The sequence below is a fragment of the Sparus aurata genome, chromosome 16 (assembly GCF_900880675.1).
Source record: "Sparus aurata chromosome 16, fSpaAur1.1, whole genome shotgun sequence".
In the NCBI taxonomy this organism is placed as follows: domain Eukaryota; kingdom Metazoa; phylum Chordata; class Actinopteri; order Spariformes; family Sparidae; genus Sparus; species Sparus aurata.
Window position 1 is genome coordinate 18,080,175 of NC_044202.1, and position 23,005 is coordinate 18,103,179.

General features: G+C 42.5%; 1 protein-coding gene across 8 annotated transcripts in view; it reads right to left on the reverse strand.

Annotated features, from left to right (window-relative positions):
* dlgap2a (discs, large (Drosophila) homolog-associated protein 2a) overlaps positions 1 to 23,005 on the reverse strand; it is a 191,942-nt gene that overhangs the window by 75,563 nt on the left and 93,374 nt on the right. For 2 of the 8 annotated variants that reach the window (XM_030443631.1, XM_030443630.1), the window contains one exon: positions 6,330 to 6,412. The exons of the other annotated variants lie outside the window; for them this stretch is intronic. In XM_030443631.1, the coding sequence (XP_030299491.1) occupies positions 6,330 to 6,357 (28 nt within the window). In that variant the 5' untranslated portion in view covers positions 6,358 to 6,412. The remainder of the gene's footprint in view (positions 1 to 6,329; positions 6,413 to 23,005) is intronic. 8 annotated transcript variants of the gene reach the window in all.

The following is a 23,005-nucleotide window of genomic DNA, read 5'->3' on the forward strand; positions in this document are numbered from 1 at the left end:
GTTGCCAGGTACCCTTTCATATCCGACAGGAAGCTGAAACACTCCCGTTTAAATTGTACAACTAAGATTGATGTGAGATATTACTAACCGGGAGCACAGCAGGTGAAAGGGTTAACAATGGGGAGACTCCTGGAGTGTTGGCAGGTATGCCTTTGCAAGAAGAGAAAGATTCTGGTCTGAAAGGTCACAGAACACTGTGCTTTCTCATCTTTTTGCATGGATGGATGATAATTTACATATTACTTAAGAAAATATTCTCAAGATGGCTTAAGTCCCCCACTTCTACGTTATACATAAGGGGTCCTACTGACAAGCGTTAACCAGTTAAGAACGTAAAATGAAACGCTACTTGAATGGGGGCTCTCTTTCTTTACACTATCCATCAGACGACTGAGTGTAGATCAGATTTTATGCACACTTACGCCTCTTTGATCGTCGACATATGTGCAAAAGCACTCTTGAGGGGGCAGGTTGGCTCCACTTGCCTCCCCAGGCAGTCACTCAAACCACATGATTCGAGTAATAATTCAATGGAGTGAGAGGGCTGATTTAGTTTCCCTGCCTGATCCAACACGAGTAGTGTGCCATTATGGGATAAAAGGAGATATGGAAAACGTGGATATATGCTTCGAGGGCAGGTGGAGTGGATTAGATTAAAGGCAGCCGTCACCTGTTGTCTTATGTGAAGACTGACAGAAACACAGAAGAGACCGAGGAAACACTATCCACAGTGAGTGTTGCGATTGATTGATGACAGGCCAAACATGTTTTCCACTTTCAGTTGATATCCGAACTTCGCACTCTTTATATTCTTATTCCCAGGTGTCGTACTCCTGCCTTCTCCGTTGAATCTTGTCAGCAAGCCATTTTTTGGATCTCTGAGAGGTAATTCATAATGTCAGACTGGTTAGCCCACATGTATTTGTGTGTGGGAATCTGATGGCTGTCAGATCAAGGGAGTGTGAGAAGAAGAGTGGCAGGCATAGAGCGACAGGTCAGTATTTAGTTATAATGGAACAAAGTTTAGTCAAGAATACTCGCTTCGTGTAATGAATTACGATGGCAAGACTCGGAGGTACGTCTCTATTCTTGGAGACGCTCTAAGCTGCTGAAATACTTGGAATATACAGCAATATGATAAAAAAACATACAGCCAGCAAATCATTGAGTGTAAATTAGGTTATCTGGCTTCCTGGTAAATATATTTCCCAATATTGGGTCTTCCATCATGGCTGGGTAGCTAAACAACTAGATATTTAGCCACAGTTCAGCACTGCTCAACTGTCTCTAAAGCAAGTGGAGCCACTTCTACAACAGACACCCATCCCTCCCTTCACCCACCCCATCGAGATTCTCCAACAACTCTCCTCCTTCATTTCCTCCAAGCTTTCAGCTGGAAGGTTGCTTGGAAACAAAGCTGGAGCACATCACAGCCGGGACCAGAGTGTTTTCTTTGCCTGGGGCCACATACAGTTTATGGAGAGATGTAGCAGTCATACAGTGTAGCAGCCACTAGCTGTCTCCCAACGGAGGGGCCAGATCCTCTGAAGTCTGCATTTCTGGACAGGCCAACAGTGGGCATCTCATTTCAAAGACTTTCAAAGAGAAACTCTCATGGGACAACACATTTACCAGGTAGAAGAGCTATGGGGGGAATCAATCACCGGTATAATATTCAGTATCATATCAACAATACCACTGCAGTGTGAATAATGAATAAAAAAACCCAGAAATAAACTCCACCGTTGTTGTTATTGTTATGTTGCCTGGATATGCTGTTGATCACAGAGTGATCCTTCTGTTACTTTTGTGAATAGGTTTCCCACTGAATTTGCCTGTCATGATGTGCTGTAATAGAACATGACATAGCATCCCAAAAACTAAACAAAATCTGTGCCGCTTTACATTTCTGTTGGCGGCATGAGGGTAACTACCTGGAAAATGTTTGACTTTATGAGTTGAGTTGATGAATATGACCTCTCGACATTGGTAGACGTGTGTCTGACAGAAAGATTCCCATATCCTCTGGACATATATGGTGGGAGATCATAACCCTTGTCATTGTTCAAGGATCATCTGTTGCGTCAAATGCAAATGGCCTCCTCAATCAAAACACAGGGCTCAAAGCCATTTAGCAGGAGTCACTGGACACTAGAGAAAGATGAAGGAGGCCATCTGGATCCAATGCCACAGACTGTAAAATGAACAGTGACATAGGTAACAATCTTCCTCTCATTTACAACCACTTGTTATCATGTGGCTTAGGGCCTATATTTAATGCAGGCTGTAGGATACGGTTGAGTCCTATGGATACAGCTACGTAAAATTTGACATTTGAGGGTGGAGTTGAGGGGGGGATACACATCACTATGCCTCCATCCTGACTTGGACCTGACTTAGAACCAGAGGACACGCCATACTAATGACTTGTAAATCACAAGGCAGCCAAGCCCTAAAGCAAACCCTGCTATATTGTCTATTTCACTATAAATGGGACCATAATCTACAAATTAACATCATGCTATATCGAGGAAGACTTCAAGCTCACATTTGAGACCATAGTCTCATGAGGAAATTGTTGACTGCAGTAACAACTCAAACGAGAAGTAGACTTATTTTCTCATAAGCTTACATACAATAAGAATTGTTTTTGCAACCACACTTGCCTATGTTGGCCATTAGAATGAATATAGGTGTAAGACACTTCGACACTGGCTTCACTTTTCAGACCCGGAACCTGTGGTGAATGATGATCTCAATAAGACTTCAAAAAAATTAAATGCATTCTAGAATTATAGACGATGTATTGTAACACCAGCTGCATATTGTAAAAGTTCCACATCGACATGTTCCGTTGAAAATCAAAATCCAGAGGAGGCAGAACCAAAGATGGGTGTGCACTCGTAGCGCAAGCTTACTGCTGCTATTTTTTAAAAAATGCAGTAAAACATAAACATTTGCAGAAAACCTGGAATTTTCAGTGTTTATTGATAGTGAAATTGTACAACATCTGGGTGGTCGGTTTCCTTGAGTGAAATCAATTAAAGTGCCTGTGATATCCCTCCCACTCTTATCTCCATATCTAACAAGGCCAACCCCCAAGGGTAACGACCGCAACATTGCATCACACAGCTTCCTGACTGGCCGCTAATGCTTGTCCTTGAGGCATTCGCTTTGAAAAATTCCTGTATGTGATGTATACGCACGCCGCAAATGAATGAGCCCCGGAAACAATTACTTCACCATCAGCACCGAGGATGATAATCGAAAGACGAAAACAAGCGGTTTGGGTAACGTAGCTCGTTGACATTTCTTCTTTTCCTACCTGCTGTTCCTCATCACAGAGATTACGCTAGTGTGGGAAAACACGAATTACAAAGTATTCAATATTTGCAGGTGTGATTCAAAATCAACAAACTGTTGCGTTCAGTGAAGTCTGTGCAAGAGGATGTGATCCCACTGTAAATGAGACAACGCGCTGTGAAGTCTCACATCAATTTCATGTTCAGAAAAAGGCAGACAGGGAGGACAGGTGGAGAGAAAAGGCAGCCAAAGGAAAAGGACGAATTAAGGTAGGACAAGGAGAGGCAAAGCATGCAGCAAGGCATGCTTATGATGGATTAATGCTGTTTTGCATGAATTAACAGAGAATATAGGAAACATGCTGTAAATCTGTTTCACTCAGTGGTCAATTTAATGCGATTTAATACCTAATTATGTTCCACTTGTCATACTTTAATGCCGCCTGAACGTGAACAATGGGAGGTGGCGATTTAATTGACGCTGGTCCCCTCATTCGGCACTCTGCTAATGCCATGGGTTTTGTCAATCTGATAAAGGAGATAGATAACAACTCATTACCTTGAGTTATTAATGTCGTGTACTGTTGCTGAGCGCATGGTATCACTCATTAAGTCCCATTGTTCTGCTTAGTGCAAGACTTGATCACAAACAGTTTCAGGGGGATGGAGGGATGCATTCGTAAACACTGTAGGTGGCTCCATTAGATTTACAGGAAGGAGGGGGCCGGCATGGTCCACAGAGCTGCATTAGTGCTTACAGGTTTTCTCAAAAGGGTGAAGAGAAGGGGGAAAGGTCAGTATGTCCTGACCTAAACTGCTCCCGTTTCTCCTGATTCCCAAGTTTCACCGCATGCTTTTTCAAAAGGTTATTTCCTTCCGAGAGCAAGCGCTGAACTCTGTGCACTCCCTAAAATTGTCAGCACAATTTGTAATTAGAAATGGATCATCAGTTAAGTGGTATATGACCAGCAGGCAAGCTTGCATTTATGTTGTACCTCATCTCCTCATTTGGAGAAACTATTCAGTGGGAGGTGAGGCTCATAAAACCAGTGTTGCGGCGTGAAATATCCTTCCACTTACTTACAGAATAGTTCTAAAGCAAAGGTAAAACTCAGACATGCTCTTTGATTTAACAATCAGAAATAGCCCATTCATTCCATCCACCTCCTTTGCATGCGAAGTACACACTTTTTCTTGTATATCAGAGGTGGAACCATTTAATCTGCATCAATTTTGATCAGCAATTACAGACATTTTCTGTTGTATATCATTGTGACTTATATATCTATGGGTAATCAATCATTTCCAAATTTTACCCATACCTAAATAACATGCTGACATCAGGATGCTAACATGCTACTATGCTTACCATCTTAATTAAAAGTGTAAGCACATTTATAGTTGAGTTAAAAATGGAAATAAAGCTGAGACTGATGGGAATGGCATTAGTTTTGTATGTATTTAGTCATCATATCATCAGTCATATTTAGTCATACAATATGACCTGATGATTGCGCTACATGAAAGGTCAGGGGTGAATACAATAAATCCCGAGGGGGGCATACATTTATGTAACACATTTCATAATAATTCATCCTATAGTTTTGGAGGCATTTTATGGACACTTTGTGCAAGTCACTCCAGTGGCTGTTATTTATATAAAATAATACTGTACGTAGGAACCAAAATAAACATTCCTGGCTAGAGATAATACCAACCACCCATCTCCCACTGATGATTTGAAATAATTATAAAAAAAATCACAACAGCCCATCTTTTGTGAAGCTGTTGTTACTGCAGCCTCACAGCTTTTGTAATCCCACACTCAAAAAAACAACTATGAATCAGCCTCTCTGAATCAGACAGGAAACAGGAAGTGAGAAAGAGAAGCACAGAGGGTAACAGAGCTCTCCTCCATCCAGACAGAAGGTCTCATTGAGTCACCAACATGTTTGTTGAAAAAGTGCTCAGTTGCCTGCTGGTTTTTCTCAGAAGCTGGGCAGATAAGTGGTAGTTTCACCAGACCACAGAGGTCTTCTGGGTGCCACAAGGAAATACCACAGGTTGCCTTACCTGTACAAAAGTGCCTTTGCAGCCGACAGTGATGGATTGTTTGGTTTTTAAAATGAACGGTCAATGGGACCGGCTGTCAGCGTGTGCAGTGTTTTAGACTGAACCCAAATTAAGTATCTTGTGTGCTCTTTGAAAGCACTTCAGGTCAGCTCAAAGTTAGTGACCCCGCTGCTACAAAATGGGCATATTATCATCGTGTTTAACGCTGCCAGAATCATTTTGAATTCACAAAAATGCAAAACAGGTTTATTCCCACCTTCATGTGTGTCTTGAAGTTCAATCCAAGACCTCTTGGCCACGAGTAATGTGACTAATGTGTAAGTGAGCAACAGGGTGTATTGCATTTCAGCAAAAACACCTCTGATGGAAAGCCATGAGCCATGGCATGCATCCATCATTCACAGCTTCTCACCTCAGTTTCCTGCCACCAAGATTAACCCTAAATGACCTCCACTGAGGCAAGGTGAGGAATCAATGTTTCCCGAGGTCCAGGCATTGAGTCGCAACAGTCGTTACGAGGACCCTTTAGGGAAGCGAGGGCCTTAAGGGTGAGGACACAGTACACACCATTAACCCCTCTGATCTTGGATTATTGCCACATCAGACCGATCACACAGAGACCCGACCAAAAGGGCTGGCTATTGTGTACCGAGGTTGGCTTGCCACAGGAGGTACAGTGATTGAACACATTCGGTGACGACAAAAGGCTGCGCTCACTCTTCTTTTCAGCCGAACACAGTGAATTTCCTGAAAAAAGACGCCCGATTTTAACCTGTTCTTAGCCCTGGATGTGTATGTGAAAAACAGCCTATTCAAAGAGTAAAACACATATAATCACATAAACTACATGATGCATCCATCATCTGGAGGCTGGCATGTGAGTCTCAGGAAAGGGAGACTCAGGAAAGAGAAGAAGGAATTAAGAATGGAGCACTTGTCTACACGATCACTCACTGGCTGTTGTATGCTCTAGGACAGGCATAGAAGCTCACATCTGCTCAAAAGAGCTGTCAATCAAACGGCTGCCTTCTCAGGATCTGCAGTGAAATGAGGAGTTAAAAGCAGATAACAGCATTGAGAAAAAAAAAACACTGCGTGCATCATGCAAGTTGCTCTACTAAAACACCCAGACACTTTATTGTTGAGTTCGCAAAACCTCGTACGAGCTACCTAGCTTGCTTGTTTGTTGATTGTACCTTGCTGATGTGGCTTCATCCTGAAATTGTTACTTTAACCTTAAACTGAAGCATTTGCCTGTTTCCTTATCTGTGCTTGTAAAGTTTGGCAAACCAGAATGCTAGCTGACTTTTAACGGCTTAAAGTGATCACTGCACTGCACACACTATCATTGGATAATATTCAGTCCTGAAACCAACAATCCTCCAGTAGTTACTGGAAGCATTTCTTAACTGTATGACCAATAAATCATTTCTAAATAAAGTCTTCCAAATAACACTTCTCCATACCCTGTGTGGGAAAAGAAACCATTTGCGACGGTGAATCAGCCGGATGATTCAAACGCTGAGGGAAAGGTAGAGCGAGGGAGGGGCTGCCCAAACTCACAAAAGAACTGTTTTGTCATAACTGTTGCTGAAAATACTGACAGTCCCCTGCAGCAGTTCATGCTGTGCGCATTGCTCCTCTATCTGTTTTTTATCCTCTTTGGGTGTGTGCGTCCTCTTGAAAAACCCAGGACTGGGGAGCATGAGATATGTTTATTTTTAGCGACGAAAAGTGTGTCTCTGGCTCTAAGGCACCTCCGAGGCATGCAGGTACGTCTGTCATGAATGGGAATGTTCGAGATCTATGCTTAACGTTCTCCACGTGTTAAGGGGACAGTTTGTAATGATTAACAAAGGAGAGATGTGTGTTAGCAGCTACTTGAAAGCTGGCAAGACAGCTAATCAGACGCAAAGCGCCGTAATGACATGAAAATTAGAGACTGCAGTCGGTTATTGTCCTGAATTATTATGTAAGGGTTTGATACTGCGGGAGCCAGTCTTGCTGTGGCGATAATGACAGCGTTGTTTCCTCGGCATCACTCAGTTTTCCCCGCTAAACCTTTGGTCCTCTGAGCATGTGTGCGTATCAAGCCTGAGTTCGACCGGAGGCACCGACTTCTGAGCCAGTGGGGAAATCTGTCCAATTTGCTCAACTCATTTCATGTTCACCTGAGTTGCACTGAGTGGAATAGCCAATAGAGCAGCAGGTAGAGTGGTCACCGAAGTACCATCGTAAGTTCCCACCTAGCGTAGGCACAGGTATCCAAACACCTCATTATTTAAAACACAAAATCACAGGCCACATCATGGGTTTCCCACATGCGGCGTGAGAGTTGCTTGCCGTCATTAGGCAAAGCAGGGAAGAATAGAGAGGACCAGATGAAAAGAAATGAGCCTTATTTCCCGCTGGCTGAACTGCTCTCAAGAATCCAGTGTCTTTTCCCCAGCGCTACTGAGCCCAATATCTGGCTAAATGAAGAGGCTGCAGAGCATGATAATGTGATTTCGGTGAAAGTGGCATGAGCTAGGGAGGAACGGGAGAAAACGTGAGGGATAGCGTTTGGCAATCAAACCAGCACATCCTTGAATGAAAAAAAAACAAAAAAAAACAGCCTCAATGTTCTAATGTAGGACGTGTGTTGTATTCATTATCCCCCCACGTCATGGTGATTCAGTGTCACTGAAAAACTTGCCCGTCTGTCACGGGGGCTGCAGAGGACCGAGTCTCCCTGTTACGTAACGGGATTTGTGCTTCTCTGTGACCTCAAGCTGTTTGAGCTTATCAAGTTGTAAACAATGCAGCACAATAAACTGATGAGCGTCGTGTCGACGAGCCACGGCCCCCTCCTTGTTTTATGAGCTGCCCCGCCGGCGCAATGTCAAATGTCAATGACGCCAATTTGGATGAGACGGGGGGAATCGACCCCGCATTCTACAGCTCGAAAGCAGCGCGCAAAAATAAAAAGCGCCCGGTGAAAAGAAGACGGCTGCTCCAGTGGGAAATGTTCAAGAGGTGGAACATTATGTGGAAATTCAGATGGGTAAAAAATAGGAGTGTTCATGATTCACCCATGCTGCGGGGCTGACAGTCGCCATCAGTCTTACACTCCCGATCCATTCTTCTGAGCGCGCCGAGCCTATACATAGCAACAGTGTGCTTGCAATTCAGTAGCAATCCAGTGCATCATCTGATATCTCTGGCCCTTTCTACTGCTTGGCTAGCCAAGCAATGCATCTGCGGATACTTCATGAATAAAAGTGTGGCAATAAACTTTGATTATAATCAAAAAACCAATGCAGGGCTTAAACGCGGCACGTTGCGGTGCTCTGTAATCACTAGCATCTTTAAGGTGCTGTCATTTCGGAGAGTGATGATTAATTTCTTTGGGGCTCCATTCGCATGAGGCCCTTGATCATATAGGCCAGGGCGGACTAAAGAGAAAGGGCCAGTAAAAGGTATGATGCGAAATGATGACATGGGGGGGTTCAGCAGGAGAATTTTAAAGTCTTATTACAGTAATTGGTTCTAGTTGCAGAAAAATCTGAAGAGTTCATGCCTGGCTGGGCTGGAACAAACCGGAGGGAAATTCCCAGCGTTGCCCCTGACTGCGTGTTTGAAAGAGGAAGGGGAATAAAGAGGAAGAGGTGGTGAAGGGGAAAGATAGTGAGAGGGTCCCAGAGGCCAGGTTTGAGGTTTTAATAAGCAGCTCCGAAGAAAGAAGCAGCGCCCGCAGGGAGAAGACCTTGCTACTGATGACCGCAGAGGAGTGAGGAAGTGGACAGAGTCCAACTAAGAACAGGACAGAGGCAGGAAAGACGGGAGAGGAAGAGAGAAGACCTGCAGCTGATCTATCTGAATGTCTGTGGTGTGTGCTTACTTTCAAATTGACTATTTTTACCGCTCAGTACATCATAAAAAATCTCAGCGGATGCTTTGCTGTTTTCTTGGTTTTGATTTAGTAGACAGTGGTGAGATACGTACCGGCAATTAGAAGACTTCTAAATTACCGTCTTGAGTTACATAATGCAGTAATAAAATTAACAAACTGTGAGAATAAGGGAGATGTACAGAAGCCAAAAACAGTCGAAGGTGCAATGTTTTTTTTAATGCCGTTAATAAGAATTAGAGAAGCATGTGTGTATCTATCACGAGAATACAGATTTCTCGGGATCACTAAATAATTCATCTTGAGAATATGACTTTGTAGATTCATTAGAGTGGACCGTGGCATACACACACACACACACACACACTGCTCTGTGGAGTGGGTCTGGGAACTTAAAGCAAACCATTTTTATAAACTTCAACCATTTGTTGTGAGATGTTTTGAGCTAGTCATTTGATGAGATTGTGTTTGAATTAAGCCTAATCCATGTAAGAGATAGGTGTACTAATAGTGCCGTTATGAGGTCGAGTGAAACTACTCATATTGGTGGAATTGGAATGAAAGGTATAATAGGGTACATACATAAAAAATTGCATTGATCAGTAATGGGTACTCCCTGATCTGACATTTTCATGTTAAATCAGCTGTTAGAGTGGTCAAGACGCCATTTATGGTGGCATGACAATGCTGATCTGGCAAATATAATAGAAAATACCAGGAAACGACTTTTTGTTTTTTTTTCCACGATGACCGGTCGATTTTCTCGTTATCTCAAGATAAAGCAAATTTTCCTGAGATAACAAAGTAGATTAACCCATTATAACGAGAGAACGAGCTCTATTATGAAGATAACGCAACAATTAACTTGAGATAGCAACATGAAAAAAAATAAAATAAATTGAGCCCACGGTTGGTCTTAGCTTCCACAGAAGAGAGAGAAAGAGAAGGAACAAGAAAAAGAGTGAAAAAGAACGAGGCAGAGAGTCGGCAGGTAGCATCAGAGTATCATAATAATGAAGAACTGGCGCCCCATTAAAGATAATTTTTAGCCTTTTTTAGCCTTTGCTTCCTTTTAACAATGTTTGAAATGACTGTTTCCATATCAGTCATAATGTTTGAAATGGTGACACTCTGTGTGAACACTTCGTCCTGTTGATTAGTTCTGTAGTAATATACTGGACTGTCAGAACAGGCACACTGGCATGTGCTCTACGGCAGTCTTGCAGGCTCGGTTTGTTAACTAAAACAATAGAGTAGGTTCCTCTATGTATGTAATGTCATTAAGGGTCTCACTGGCTCAACAAATTAAAAATGTATACAATTACTTGAAACCTGGTGTCTGTTCAACCTATACCAACTTCGTTTTCTCCTTTTTCCACTGTACTGTCAAATTTGATAAATAATTAAAGGGGAAGTTCGCCCCAAAATAAAAAAAATACATATTTTCTTACCTGTAGAACTATTTATCCATGTAGATTGCCAGGTCTGGGAGATACATACTATAGAGACGTCTGCCTTCTCTTGAACATAATGGAACTAGATGGCGCTGAGCTTTTGTGCTCAAAGCACAAAAAAAAGCTTTAAAAATTGAACAGCAATGCTTCTTTTCAGAAATCAGGACGAGAGATAATCGGCAGACCTTGTGTTGCGAGCAAATTCACGTGGGAACTATTTCCTTTCTACTGAACTACACTCGCCAACAGAATCACTGCACGGAGGCAAGCCTGCATTAACTCATAGGCTGTCGCAGTAACACAGGAAAAAGCCTAATACAAGGCATAGGCAGGCAGGTGGTAAAACAAAAAGTGAGCTTTCATCAGCTGAAGTCCAAAAAATAGCAGCCGACAAAAAGTGGCAACAAAAAAAGGCAGGCAAAGGAAAAAGTACAAAAGTAATACAAAAATGTATCGGACCAGACAATCATGGTGAACAAATCTGGAACACAGGTAACAAACAGGGACAGGGGAACAGGTACAGGAGCACAGGAGACGCGAACGATAACAGACGAGCCGACAAAGAGTGAGAGATCAACACGGGCTGAGATACAAACTGAACTAACGAGGGGTGGAGGCGCAGGTGGAGAGACGCCGGGAACAGGGCAGCGCTAACAAGGCTGGTGCGAGACAGGTTCAGGGGGGAAATCAGGCCGGGGAGAAGCGCAGGGACGCAAGAGGGAAGCAAAACACTGAGAACACAGGTGAGCAGGAAGTAGTGACACCAAGACAAAAGATATGTATTTTGTATGTATTCAGAGGAGAACTGTCACTTTGTATCGAGCAGTGGTTCCCATGCCTGCCCCTTAGCAGACACATACTGCACCACTAATCAAACACATTTTTATTAACCAATAAAAGATGTGTTCAAAGCAATAATAATTGAAGATTTATCCTGCTTTATTTATGAAAAAAAAGACCAAGGTGGGCACTGTCATATTTCAAACACGACCTAAAGTACTGTGTGTGCTTGCTCATCGAGAATCACTTGTTTGTCTGTTCTTTCCTGCCAAAGGTTCTGTCCAATTTGTACATGTCGTTCTTTCTTTTGTCGTTTATTAAAAGCGTGCCCTGCAGGCATCAATTCACACTTTTTTTTTTTTTTTGGTCATTGTTCCTTCATGAATTACATTCTTTTCGACTGTACATGCCCTCCACATTTTTCCCACTCATCACGTGCACCTTCCTCACAAAGGCTTTCTCACGATAGCTTGATACATTTGGAACTCGAACAAAAATGACCGCAGAAAACCCTGAAACGTTGGAGGTTTTATCCAGTTTCCTAAAGTGTGGGCAACTAACATGCCATGCCGGATGATCAAACTGGAGTGTTTGGCAAAGTCTGCCATCAGGAAATGAGAGCTGAATGATGTCTGCGCCAGGGGCGGAGTGATGACACCTCCCCCAGCCGATTTATACCACAGCCCCTGGGAGCTTTCCTAGTAATGAGACTATTTGCATGCCGACGGTCAGTTGCTCTTGTTATCACCCCCAGAGTCCAATAAAACCACATGAGCTACAGTGAAGTTAGAGGCAGCAATGAATTAAAAAAAACAAAACAAAAAAAGAATCGCTCTCATTTTGCCTCGGAACATGATGCTTATGGGCGATAACGACACAAATATAAAGAGATATATTCATATCTGAGTCATCAAGTGTTGCATTTTTGCCAACAAGCGCTTGCTGTGTATTTTTTTTTTTGTTAAAAATGAGTCATACAAAGGAGCATTCACAAAAAGCTCATTCAAGCCATTTCCCTCTGAGTCGGTTCAAACTTTTCCCGAGGTTTTTTTTTCGCTGCTCATCACTCTTTTGCCCCGGAGTGATGTCAAGCTCTCCCCGACGCTGTCCCGGGATTCTCGGAAGCAAAGCTGCTCCGTATGCGATCCCCTGCAGCCATTACAGCCAAACCTGGACAGCTGCTCATCTGGGACACACATACACACACACACACACACACACACACACACACACACCTGCACTCACAAATCATCGAGGCGCACTGCCATGTCACACTGCACTCAGAAAAAACACAGATAGCGGTGGACAGACGAAGGCAGAAGCTACCAGTGATTTAAACTTGTGCGAAACCTCTCATCAGCTTTCTCTGGGTAGGTGTCCGTCCTCGCCTTCTCATTACTCTAGCCGCTGATTTTGGCTTTCGCGGGCGACTCGGATCGATGGCAGCAGAGTGTGAAAGAGGGAGAGTTGTTCCATTTCAATCTCTGAGACAGTAACATCCCCACACATTTGTCATGCCTGTGCTCAAATTGAAGCGAGATTAGATGGCATGTAATATCTGAGGCAGTGCCAGCCATCCTGCCACAACTTTCTCCTCGTGGCCTCCTTTCATTACGCCAGACGGATTAGATTTTATATGCGTTGCACCTAGTTTGAAGGGTCTCCCTGAGCCATTAAAAATTCATTCCGAATGTACTGAAGGCACGTATTAAGTGTGAAAATATCAAAGCGGGGGACCAAAGTGTCAGGAAGGTGTGTGTCGAGTGACAATAAGTGGAGGTCTTGTGGCTCGCTGTGTGTCTGCGACTCGCAAGAGAATGAGGGGTTGAGGGAGCTGAGAGAGCAACTTTGGTTTCTTGATGATAAGCTCAAAAGATTGACTGCCTGCTGCACTTTTCCCTGCCGCCTGGTGAAAGAAAAAAATTGCTTGCTGTTTAAATAGCATGTTTTCTTAATCGCACTTCACTGGACAGCTGCAGGCAATCTTCAGATGTTATATTTTTCCCTCACACTCCCTGCCTGCTCGCTTTCTCTCTCAGATGGCTTTAAGTGACACAAAGCGGCTGCTTTGCCGTCTTCTCAGACACAAAGCCCTCACAGTGTTGTGCTGGTCTCCCAGGAACGACGCTGCAATACAGTGGTGCACTACTGGCTGTCAGGCTGCTTGGCTGCTTGAATGTGTACAATATGGTGTATGGAGCACAGCCAGACCTGCTGGCAGAGGCCGGTAAAGCTGCAGCCCAAGATCTGAGCTGAGAGACATGACTTGTCAAGTTGAAGGCCAAAGGTCTCTGAATCTGCCAACTCGAGCACAGGAAAAAGAAACTGCAGATTTGTACTGTTTAACTGACATTACTTATAGGGAAAGTCAAAGCTACTGAAGTTCCTCTGTACAAGAACCAAAACTGTACAAGGATGTGTCTTCTAAATCTAAATCAAATCCTTAATTCTTTCACTTTTTTTGTCAAGACATAATTGTATGATAGCTGTAGTGCATATTTTTCCATCGTCCAGCTAATAATAAGATTGTATTTGGACATACAGTATTTGATGAAGCAAAACCATCTTAGCTTCAGGCCTCTTGGTGGACGGTCACAATGGCAGCAGTTGTGAGACATTATAAGGTCTAATTTTTGTAGCAGACTCACTGTCAGCCTCTGTGGTGCCCTAATGACTGGAGCATATCAGGATACAAGGTGGTTTCTGCCCATTTTCAAAAGCCCACATCGCATCGGCTATGCACTGTTACCTTTTTTACGACATCTGTCCTTTTAAAACACTTAACGTCATGAAGAGCAAGCAGCAAGAGCCAAAAACTACAGCTCTTCAGCTTGAGGCTGGCTCTATACTCATAACACCCAGTGTTAAAATGCCTAACTTTACAGCAGAAAAAAACATGTTTACAGCCTGGTACAAAAAAAACAACATTTTCCCCAACAGTGACAACTGCACAGGGAGTGAATCTTATATAACTCTCTAACCATAATAAGGCTTAAAGTTATGCATAATTAAGGGCCTGGGTGCTTAGAATGACAACTAGCCACTAGCTGTCCAACTAGGTGTCAGCAACCAGGAATTAATTCCACCAGTCTCAGCCATAGATATAACAAGGAGAATCTGGACACAGTGTCAGAGCTGGAGCCCTGTACATTCCTATGAAAGTGTAGGAACACAAGCCGTTGTCTCTGCATCGTAAAGTGGTCTCATTTTGGCCATGATTACCTTTAACCCAAATCAACTCCTTTTTCCAGCATTTGGGACTGAAAGCCCCCATATCCTGGCCTGGCAAATTCCTCTCCTCTCCACAGAGTGGGAAGATGTTGTTTTTCTTGCAATAAACAGATCACCAGAGATCTTCTTTGTAATTTACAACGACTAAAGCACATCTGGTCTGTTCCCCTTCCTCCAAAGAAGATGAACCCCTTTTCCTAAGGTCAAACAGGGTCAAGCCCGATAGAGTTTTCTTTGGTCACACCAAAAGGAAGAAGGACTGGTTTCTAACATAGATGTGGTGATTTAAGATGTTTTACAAATCTACGTTTCTCTTCCTCTGGAACATTCTCCAGTGGGGGAAGGCTTAATGGGGAACCTTATCTGTGTGTTCTTCTCCTCACATGTCCAACTGTTATTTACGATCGTTGTTGTTCCTGGGTCTGACATACCATTTGCCCTTTTGCAGTCTTCTGTTCTCACCCTAATTCAAATAAGTCTTAAATAACAAATAAACTACATCTCAATTTCTTAAATTTAACGGATCCCGAAATAGAGTTAAGAAGGTCATTCAACAAGATCTTTCTTATGTTATTGTGAAGCCCAAATGAAGTTTATTACTCAATAAGTTTGAGGTCAACAGAAACCCCCTCCCCTTTGTCGATGGAGGAGAGATTTGAAGATCACCATTCCTTGTGTAATACTTGTATTATTTACCAGTTAAATGTCTGATATGTTTTGTTAAAGATAGAACTACAAGGAATATGTATAAGTCCTTGGTTCTACTGTGCATTGTATACTTTATTGTCATATGTTGTATACTTAAGTGCTTCATGTTTTAATCAGGTTATAATTCTTTTGAATGACAAATGATCATTATCATGTTGCATCTTTTCACGAAGGCAAACATTCGACTTTTAAGATGGTGAAGTTTTGGGAAGGTTAAAACACGATTTCGAAATGTTAAATACAAATAGTATAGTTAGATTAACTTTTGGGAGCCTCAACTCAGATCACAGGAGGTATGACACTGTCAGCCAGCCCCTGCTGCAGGCCATACAAACAGACACTCTCCCCTGCTCTCACTCTCTCTCATTCCTCTTCTCTTCCACCTCTCTTCTTCTCAGGACACGCTTTCCCCCTGTCCTTTTCTCCCCCTGCTTCTTCTCCTTCTTCTCTCTTCTCTTCTTTGTTTTCCATTTTTATTCTATTTTTATTTTTAAAGTAATCTTTACTTTTATTTTTGCAACAAGCTCTAAGAAAGCAAATTGAATAACTACTTCAAGTACTCTACTTTTATCCGAGTCTTTAATAGAACAAATTCTTTTCTTTTTGATTTTTGATTTGATTTAATATAACGTTAAAGTATCACCGCCTGATTCAGAAGAAGTCGAATTAGTTTCAGAATCAGAACTTGAGTACCACTATTTGAAACCATCAAGAAAAGTCTTTTTCAAGACTGTGATCATCTTATGAAGAACGTTGCAGTCCATCGTCTGCCTCAGAAGCCGTGCAAGGAGTCTCCGTAAATAGAGCCTTTGTGTGCTACCAGCCGAGATTAACTCTGCCCCCAGCGCTCCCAAGGCGGAAACCCGCTGGGCCTTCGGACCAAGAGTCCCTCAACAGAGTACCGGCCTTCCCTCTGGCTACTGGACCGACGCGCCGTGCCGTGGTCCAACCCAGAACTCTCAAAGAGACCAAGCTTCAGTGCCTCCTGACGCCCAGACAAAACAGGCTGATCGTCTTCATACAGCTGGATCCCCACACGTGAGAATGAGTGGTGTCTAAAGTTCTGACTTCTGTCTAAAGTTCTGACTTCTGTCAAAGTTCTAACTTCTATCTTATGAACTTAAAAGAATTAAGATTAGGGTCTCATAGTATTAAGAATTACTCCCGTGATATTTAAAATATATAACCCGACCCTTTAACTTTACCATCTACTGACGGTCACACGACTTTATTACTTTCCTAATTGCAGTCTTTACATTTTCTGTTATCTGTTGTTCGTCTAAAATTGTCATGTCTTTTATTTTACCCAAATTATTTAGTCAATAAACATATAATCGTTTGTCTTTGTCTGGAACTTAATTTTAATATGGAGAACCGATGGATACGTGCAAAGAATTCACTACTTCAGAATATTGAGACTGAATATTGATTGATATTGAATAAATTGATTTTGAATGGACTCTAACTGTCCAAGCCAACTGGTACAGTTAGGTTTTTGGAATAATGTCCTCCGGATTATTCCAATAACTAAACACGGAGGTGGTGCCCCCTTTAACGAGTGTAATATTAATTGCTAGTGATTAATAATCATATATATATCAAAGTAGTGTGTGAGCAGTGTCTCCTACATCATACATTTATGGTGCTGCCCATGTCAGGACCGCACACCATAGTATCCTACAAAAGCTACTCAGTGGCGCATATAGCCTGCTAAGGATAACATTACCCTGATCTCCCACGTTGTGGGGCCCATAGAGTGTGCACACCGGGGACTTCCACTGACTTTAAAGTGGATGAATTGATTTAATCGTGCGGCTCAACAAATGTATCCATGGTTCTGCAGCCATCTCTTTTACAGTATAAAGTTATTAAAAAAAATCGGTTTGGGCCCAAATTGCTACAAGTGACGTAATTACATAGTTTGGCCACTACTAGAATTGACTTCAAAGCCTGTCATTGTTTCTGGGGACTTTGTTCTCAGCTCCACCCAAGACCCACCTCTGGTAGTGAAGTGGAATCAGGCACTGCTTCGATGGCGGAAACCGGAGTCACAACAGTGAGGTTCAAAATTGGTCTTCAGAGACCTAAGGGTGACATCACAGAAACTAAGTCCTTATGTGAGCTGTTATCCTGAAGGTTGGAAGGAAGCAAGCTAGGCGACTTCCAATCAGATGACAGAGGCTAGTTAACCTAGCCTGCTAATGTTCGAAAGATTCCAACGAGTTGTTACGCTTTCATCATAATATTTGAATCATCAGCTGCTCTTACACAGTCAGCACTCGGTTCACCCCACATGTTCTAGCATCTGCTGCCTACATTTTAATGGATCCAGCTGGAGTGCTAGCAAATGAAACACGCTTTCCAAAAGCACCCAGTTGACTTGGCCTGTAATGCCATACATTACTCTGTAATAACTCAGCCAAAATCAAAGATAGGACTTAGCTTACGTAATGACAATTCACCAATCAAACTGTCAGTACCAACACTGTGAGTCGGAACCAAAAAAATCATTGTAGGGGGTGTTGTCACTGCAGAATAATGAAAATACCTTGGTTAATACATTGGTGACCAAATAAGAAGGTAAAAGAAATACCATGGATATACTTTAGAACCTATTCTGATTTCTAGCAAAAATACACTCCAATTTAAGTTGTTTGACTTGAAAAGCATCTTTACATTCCATACTGCACATGGACACCGCAGTACAGAGTGCATTATTATGACTGTTGAGCCTCTGTGTCGTATAATCCACAGCATCAGTACTCCCCTCACACCTGCCTACAAGCCTTCTCTATATTGGACACTGACCTTGGCCAGCGGTCTGGCTTGCATCCTATTCGTCTAGCCAACATACAATGTAAATGGGTTTCTGAAAATTAAAAATCCATGCTCCCCAATTCAATATAGGACAGTGTCTCTGGGCACAGGGGGGATATGCATTAGGCCATAATGATATTACCTATACTTCTAAGGCGCCCCCCCACTCTCCTGAGGAAATGGCTAGAGGGACTTTGAATACATACAGTGCTTGAATATGGCGGGTCTGTGCAGTACGGCAACATTACTGAGAGGCAGCCATTCACAATGTTGATTAAGTGCAGACTGTGGCAGAGGCTGTAAGTACAGGAGTATGAAGAAACACTTGAGCACTTGGGGCCTAATGGATCACGGTTCAGAAGGATGACCTAGGTTACACGCAAACGCTTGGTTGCCAACACATTCATTCAATAAAGTCAGGGAGAGAGCACAGAGGAAATATAGAAAACAGTAAAACAGCAATACGTGGCCACAACACTGACCTTCAGTCATTTATTGTGTTTGGATGTGTCAGCTCTGCCTATGACCATGACCATTGGTGTCAAGCTTGACCACCACCTTTTCTCTCTCATCATCGGTTCACATTTTGCTAATTTTCTGCTTTCTTATCTGTTTTCCTGAGTTCAGACCCACTCCAACCCTGTCTCTTCGAAATTACATGTACTCTATATACTATTAATATACAACTGCAAATAGAATTTGAAATAAACATAATGTTGCCTAGATTATGCTTTTGATCACTATAATGGCAAAATAATGTTCTTGAATGCCTGCCAACTTACAAAAAGTTAATATTTTTTTGTATCTGCAAAATGTTCATTGACAAAGCATTCCACCTGTTTTCAATACGATGTCTGCTCATAAATGATAAAGTAAGATTAAATGTTTCTATGGTTGTATTTTGGCATTCCCAGCAATTGGTTAAGATTGGGGAAAGGATCCTGATCATGGCTGGATTCCGAAAAAAAAAGTGACTTCAAGCCTTAAACTGGACAAATTGATTTACTTAATCCGACAACAGACACGATTTTTGGCTCGATTTTTCATTATGAAGTGCTGCACACTGTAATGGCTTTGGGATAATGACTTAATTGGTGTGAAATTGGTTCCCTATAAACTTTTTTTAGCTGCCATCAGGCACCAATTCTATTGGGAAAATGACAGCTGACTGGTGATTCAGCCAGGCTAGCAGCCTGGCATCATTTCTGTCTGCTTTCACGTCCCTATTATTGACTAATGGAATGAATAAACTCACGTTTTGTACTGTGTTGTTTGTAAATACAGCTCTGAGGAAAATGGACAGCAATCAGGTTGTCTTTGCAACAGCAGTGCCAACAATAATACCACTTGGAAACACTTGGAGGGAGACTCTGCACGCCCAACATCCACCCCCAACTACCTTTGTATGATTTGAGGGTTCCCCAAAAAAAGGTTACTTCTTTCATCAAAAATATCCAGTAAACATATTCCAGGCAGCAGATATTTGTTCCCATCAAAACATGATGAGTAGAAGCATATAAATGTGATTTCTAGGAGAAAGTGTTGCCCACTCACCCTTCACTCTTCTCACTCTCCTGCTCTGTCCTCCTTAATGCATACCACCCTGTTCCCTCTCAACCCTCTTCTTTTCCACCCACACAGCGATGCTCAGGTCTCAGTGAAGCCTCGGTCACTGATGAAAAGCCCCATCTCACATTTGTGTCTGCTGTCGGTGAGTAAACTGTGGGTGCATCAGCTGAAGGACGGGGGCTCTTTCTTTTTTTACTCAGAAACAGCTGTGATTTCTTTGTACCCACATCAGTAATGTGAAATGAGACTGACACCATATGTCATACCTTGAATAAAGGTATTTGAATTCTCATTAAAGTCATTATGTATTCTCTGGGTATGACTCTTCCTGATAATTTCACTTTTGGGCTTTGATGACATGCAGTGTCAGTCAAGGTGAGTCCAGTCACTTTCTACTTTTCAGTAATGTTTATATTTAAGGCTGCCCCGTCTAAGTGTCCTGCCTGTCCTTGTTCTGTAGTAACTATTATTTAGAGCTTGGGTTTCTCTCTCTTCTCTGTGTTTCATGGTGATGTTGGGTGGTTTTACCTCTTTTTCTTCTTGCATATTATCGCAAATAAGCGTGATCCATTTCACGCAACAACCCAAGGATAGCTGTAATTGATGCATCTTTTAAACAAAATGGAGAATTATTATGAAAAACAAAATTAATCTAAATACAAATATTGAACAAGAGTTATTCAGTATGTTGACTGAATAGCTGTGCCTTTAGCATTTCAAGCTCTTATGAGGATTCTGTACTTTATGCCAAATGATTGCTTGGAAAAAAGCAATTCAGAATACCGCTGCATGACCAATAAGCAGTTAGCACGACAAATTACTGAGCAAAAGCTTCAAAGGAGACCTGCTTTTCAATGTGTTTAGGTTCCTGTGCATGTATGTTAATGAAAGCTAAAAAAAAAAAAAATGTCAAAGTCCACAACAGAAGCTCCTCTCTCCCACGGAAAAGACTCGTCCTGAAGTGCTTGAAATGCCTTGTCAGTAGTCTCGCCTTTAATTCTGTGACTTCTTGACGTCACACTACGCCACCATGTCATACCTAGCAGCTAGTTTGGAATGGATGTAGCACAGCTGCTCTGCTGTCATTAGCGCTGCTGGCTCAGGCATGTGCGAGCTGACCAATCAGAGCAGACTAGGTATTTGGAAGGGGGGCCTTCAAGAGACAGAAGCTAAAGCAAAACGTTTCATACAGAGGGAGAATACAATGCTGCAACAATGGAAAGTCTGATGAAACTTTGTGCATTAGAGCATGTAAACCTAGTCTAATTGCAACCCAAAATAAAATCAAGAACCTATGAAGTGCACAATATGTCTCCTTTAAAAGAAACACATTTGAACATCTTTAAAAATACAATCAAACATTGTATTAATCGCTTCACTTCACTGAAACCCCTTAAAATCCCCATTTGCAAATCTATTTTGTATTTTGCCGCCACCTAGGATAGTGACCAACAATCTCTTTAGGTGTTTGTGTGTGTCTGTTTTGTGGAATAAGGGTACCAGCAGGACATATTTGCCCTCTGGCTCAACAGCCTGTACAAAGACAAGGAGACAAGATTTGCAAATGTGCATGTTTGCACTTCAGTCTCTCTCACGCCATCACACAGTGTCTCTCCATCTCCCTCGCAGGACAGCAATTACCTGCAGGCAAAGAGACCTTGGCTGGACTTGTAAATACACTCAATGCTCCTTTGATAATTCTCTGAGCAAACACAGAAATATAGAGATAGGCGCTTCATATTTGAATCTATCTTTGTACACTGTTGACAATATAATATCTCAGTTGTGATTAAATAAAACTGAATTGTACATTTTCTGTACGCTGAGGACAAAGCCATTATTTTCTTTTTTTTTTTTTATTAACACTAACTAGACTAAGGTTCATGTCAAAAACTTTGGTTATGATTATAAGCCTCTAACCTCTAACTTCCCCCAGCTTCATATCTTTCAGCTAATTATTTTGGTTTCATCAGCCTGAAAATGTACTTCACATTTCTAGTTAACTCTCTGTACGATTTCAGTCCAGTACAAAACAGCAGATATGATAATACGTATGATAAAGAAATCTCACCAGGTGTTGATTGGCAAGTTTTGGTAACTTCAGGGAGTCAGTGTTATGGACAGATTTAGGACAGAAGTACTGAGGTTCAGTACCGAGCCATACAAACATGCACACACTCTTCTTCCATCCCTCCAGGGCCGGTCTCCCACCGGATGCTCTTTGGACAACGTACATCTAGCTCTGAGGCCCTGATGTCGCGTGCAACATGGAGCAACAGCATGGAGGAGCCTCGGGAGCTCCCTCTTGCCCGGATACACACACACACACACACGCACACACATTCCCCGTCCTTCCCTGAGCCCCAGGAAGGCCCCCCCCCCCCCCCCCCCCCAAACCCCAAACCCCAAACCCCACCCTCCTCTCTCTGCCTGTCTCAGTGGGAAGGTCACAGGCACACAGTTATCGCGCTCGATTTGATTACGTCTTAATCCAATCAAGCAAAGCAGAGAGAGCAGCATTGATTTTTTGAGACACAGAATAATGCTTATTGGGCTTAGAGGCACATGGCTGATTCCTGGACAAGGTTAAGTCCAGAGGGAAATATCATATCTGTCACTGAGTCTGTCACCGAACATGTTTATGGCTCACGTCTAGATCCGCTCCTCTCACAGCTAAAACAAGGAGGAAAAAAGCTGTCAGCTCTTGTTGTGTTCACAGGTAATCTGCGGTCACCGTTGTTTTGCGAGATTGTCAGTAACAGCAGGCTGCCATGGCAAAACCGAACAACAGACAGTCGATGAGACACTTCTAGCTGAGGAGAGAATATAATCCATGCAGAGACATTTCAGGAATGAAATGGATGGAGGCTCGTGGGAATGATTTGCATTTAGCAGCGGAGAGTGAGACAGTGCCAGTAGGGAGCACTTAAAGGGATAGTTTGGTTTTTTTGTAAGTGGGTGTGTAAGAGGTACTTATTTATAGTCGCTGTATTACCGTATAGTAGATGGCAGTCGGCGCATGGACCTGCAGTTGTCATCTCTTCAAAGCTACCAGACACCTCTGACAACAACAGTAATTTTACCGTGCAGAACGCATGAGTTGCTACACTTTGGTCTTAACTGTTGAAACATTATACCAGCAACTACCTGGTTCTGCAAAGGAAAAATTGCTGTTTTTTCAA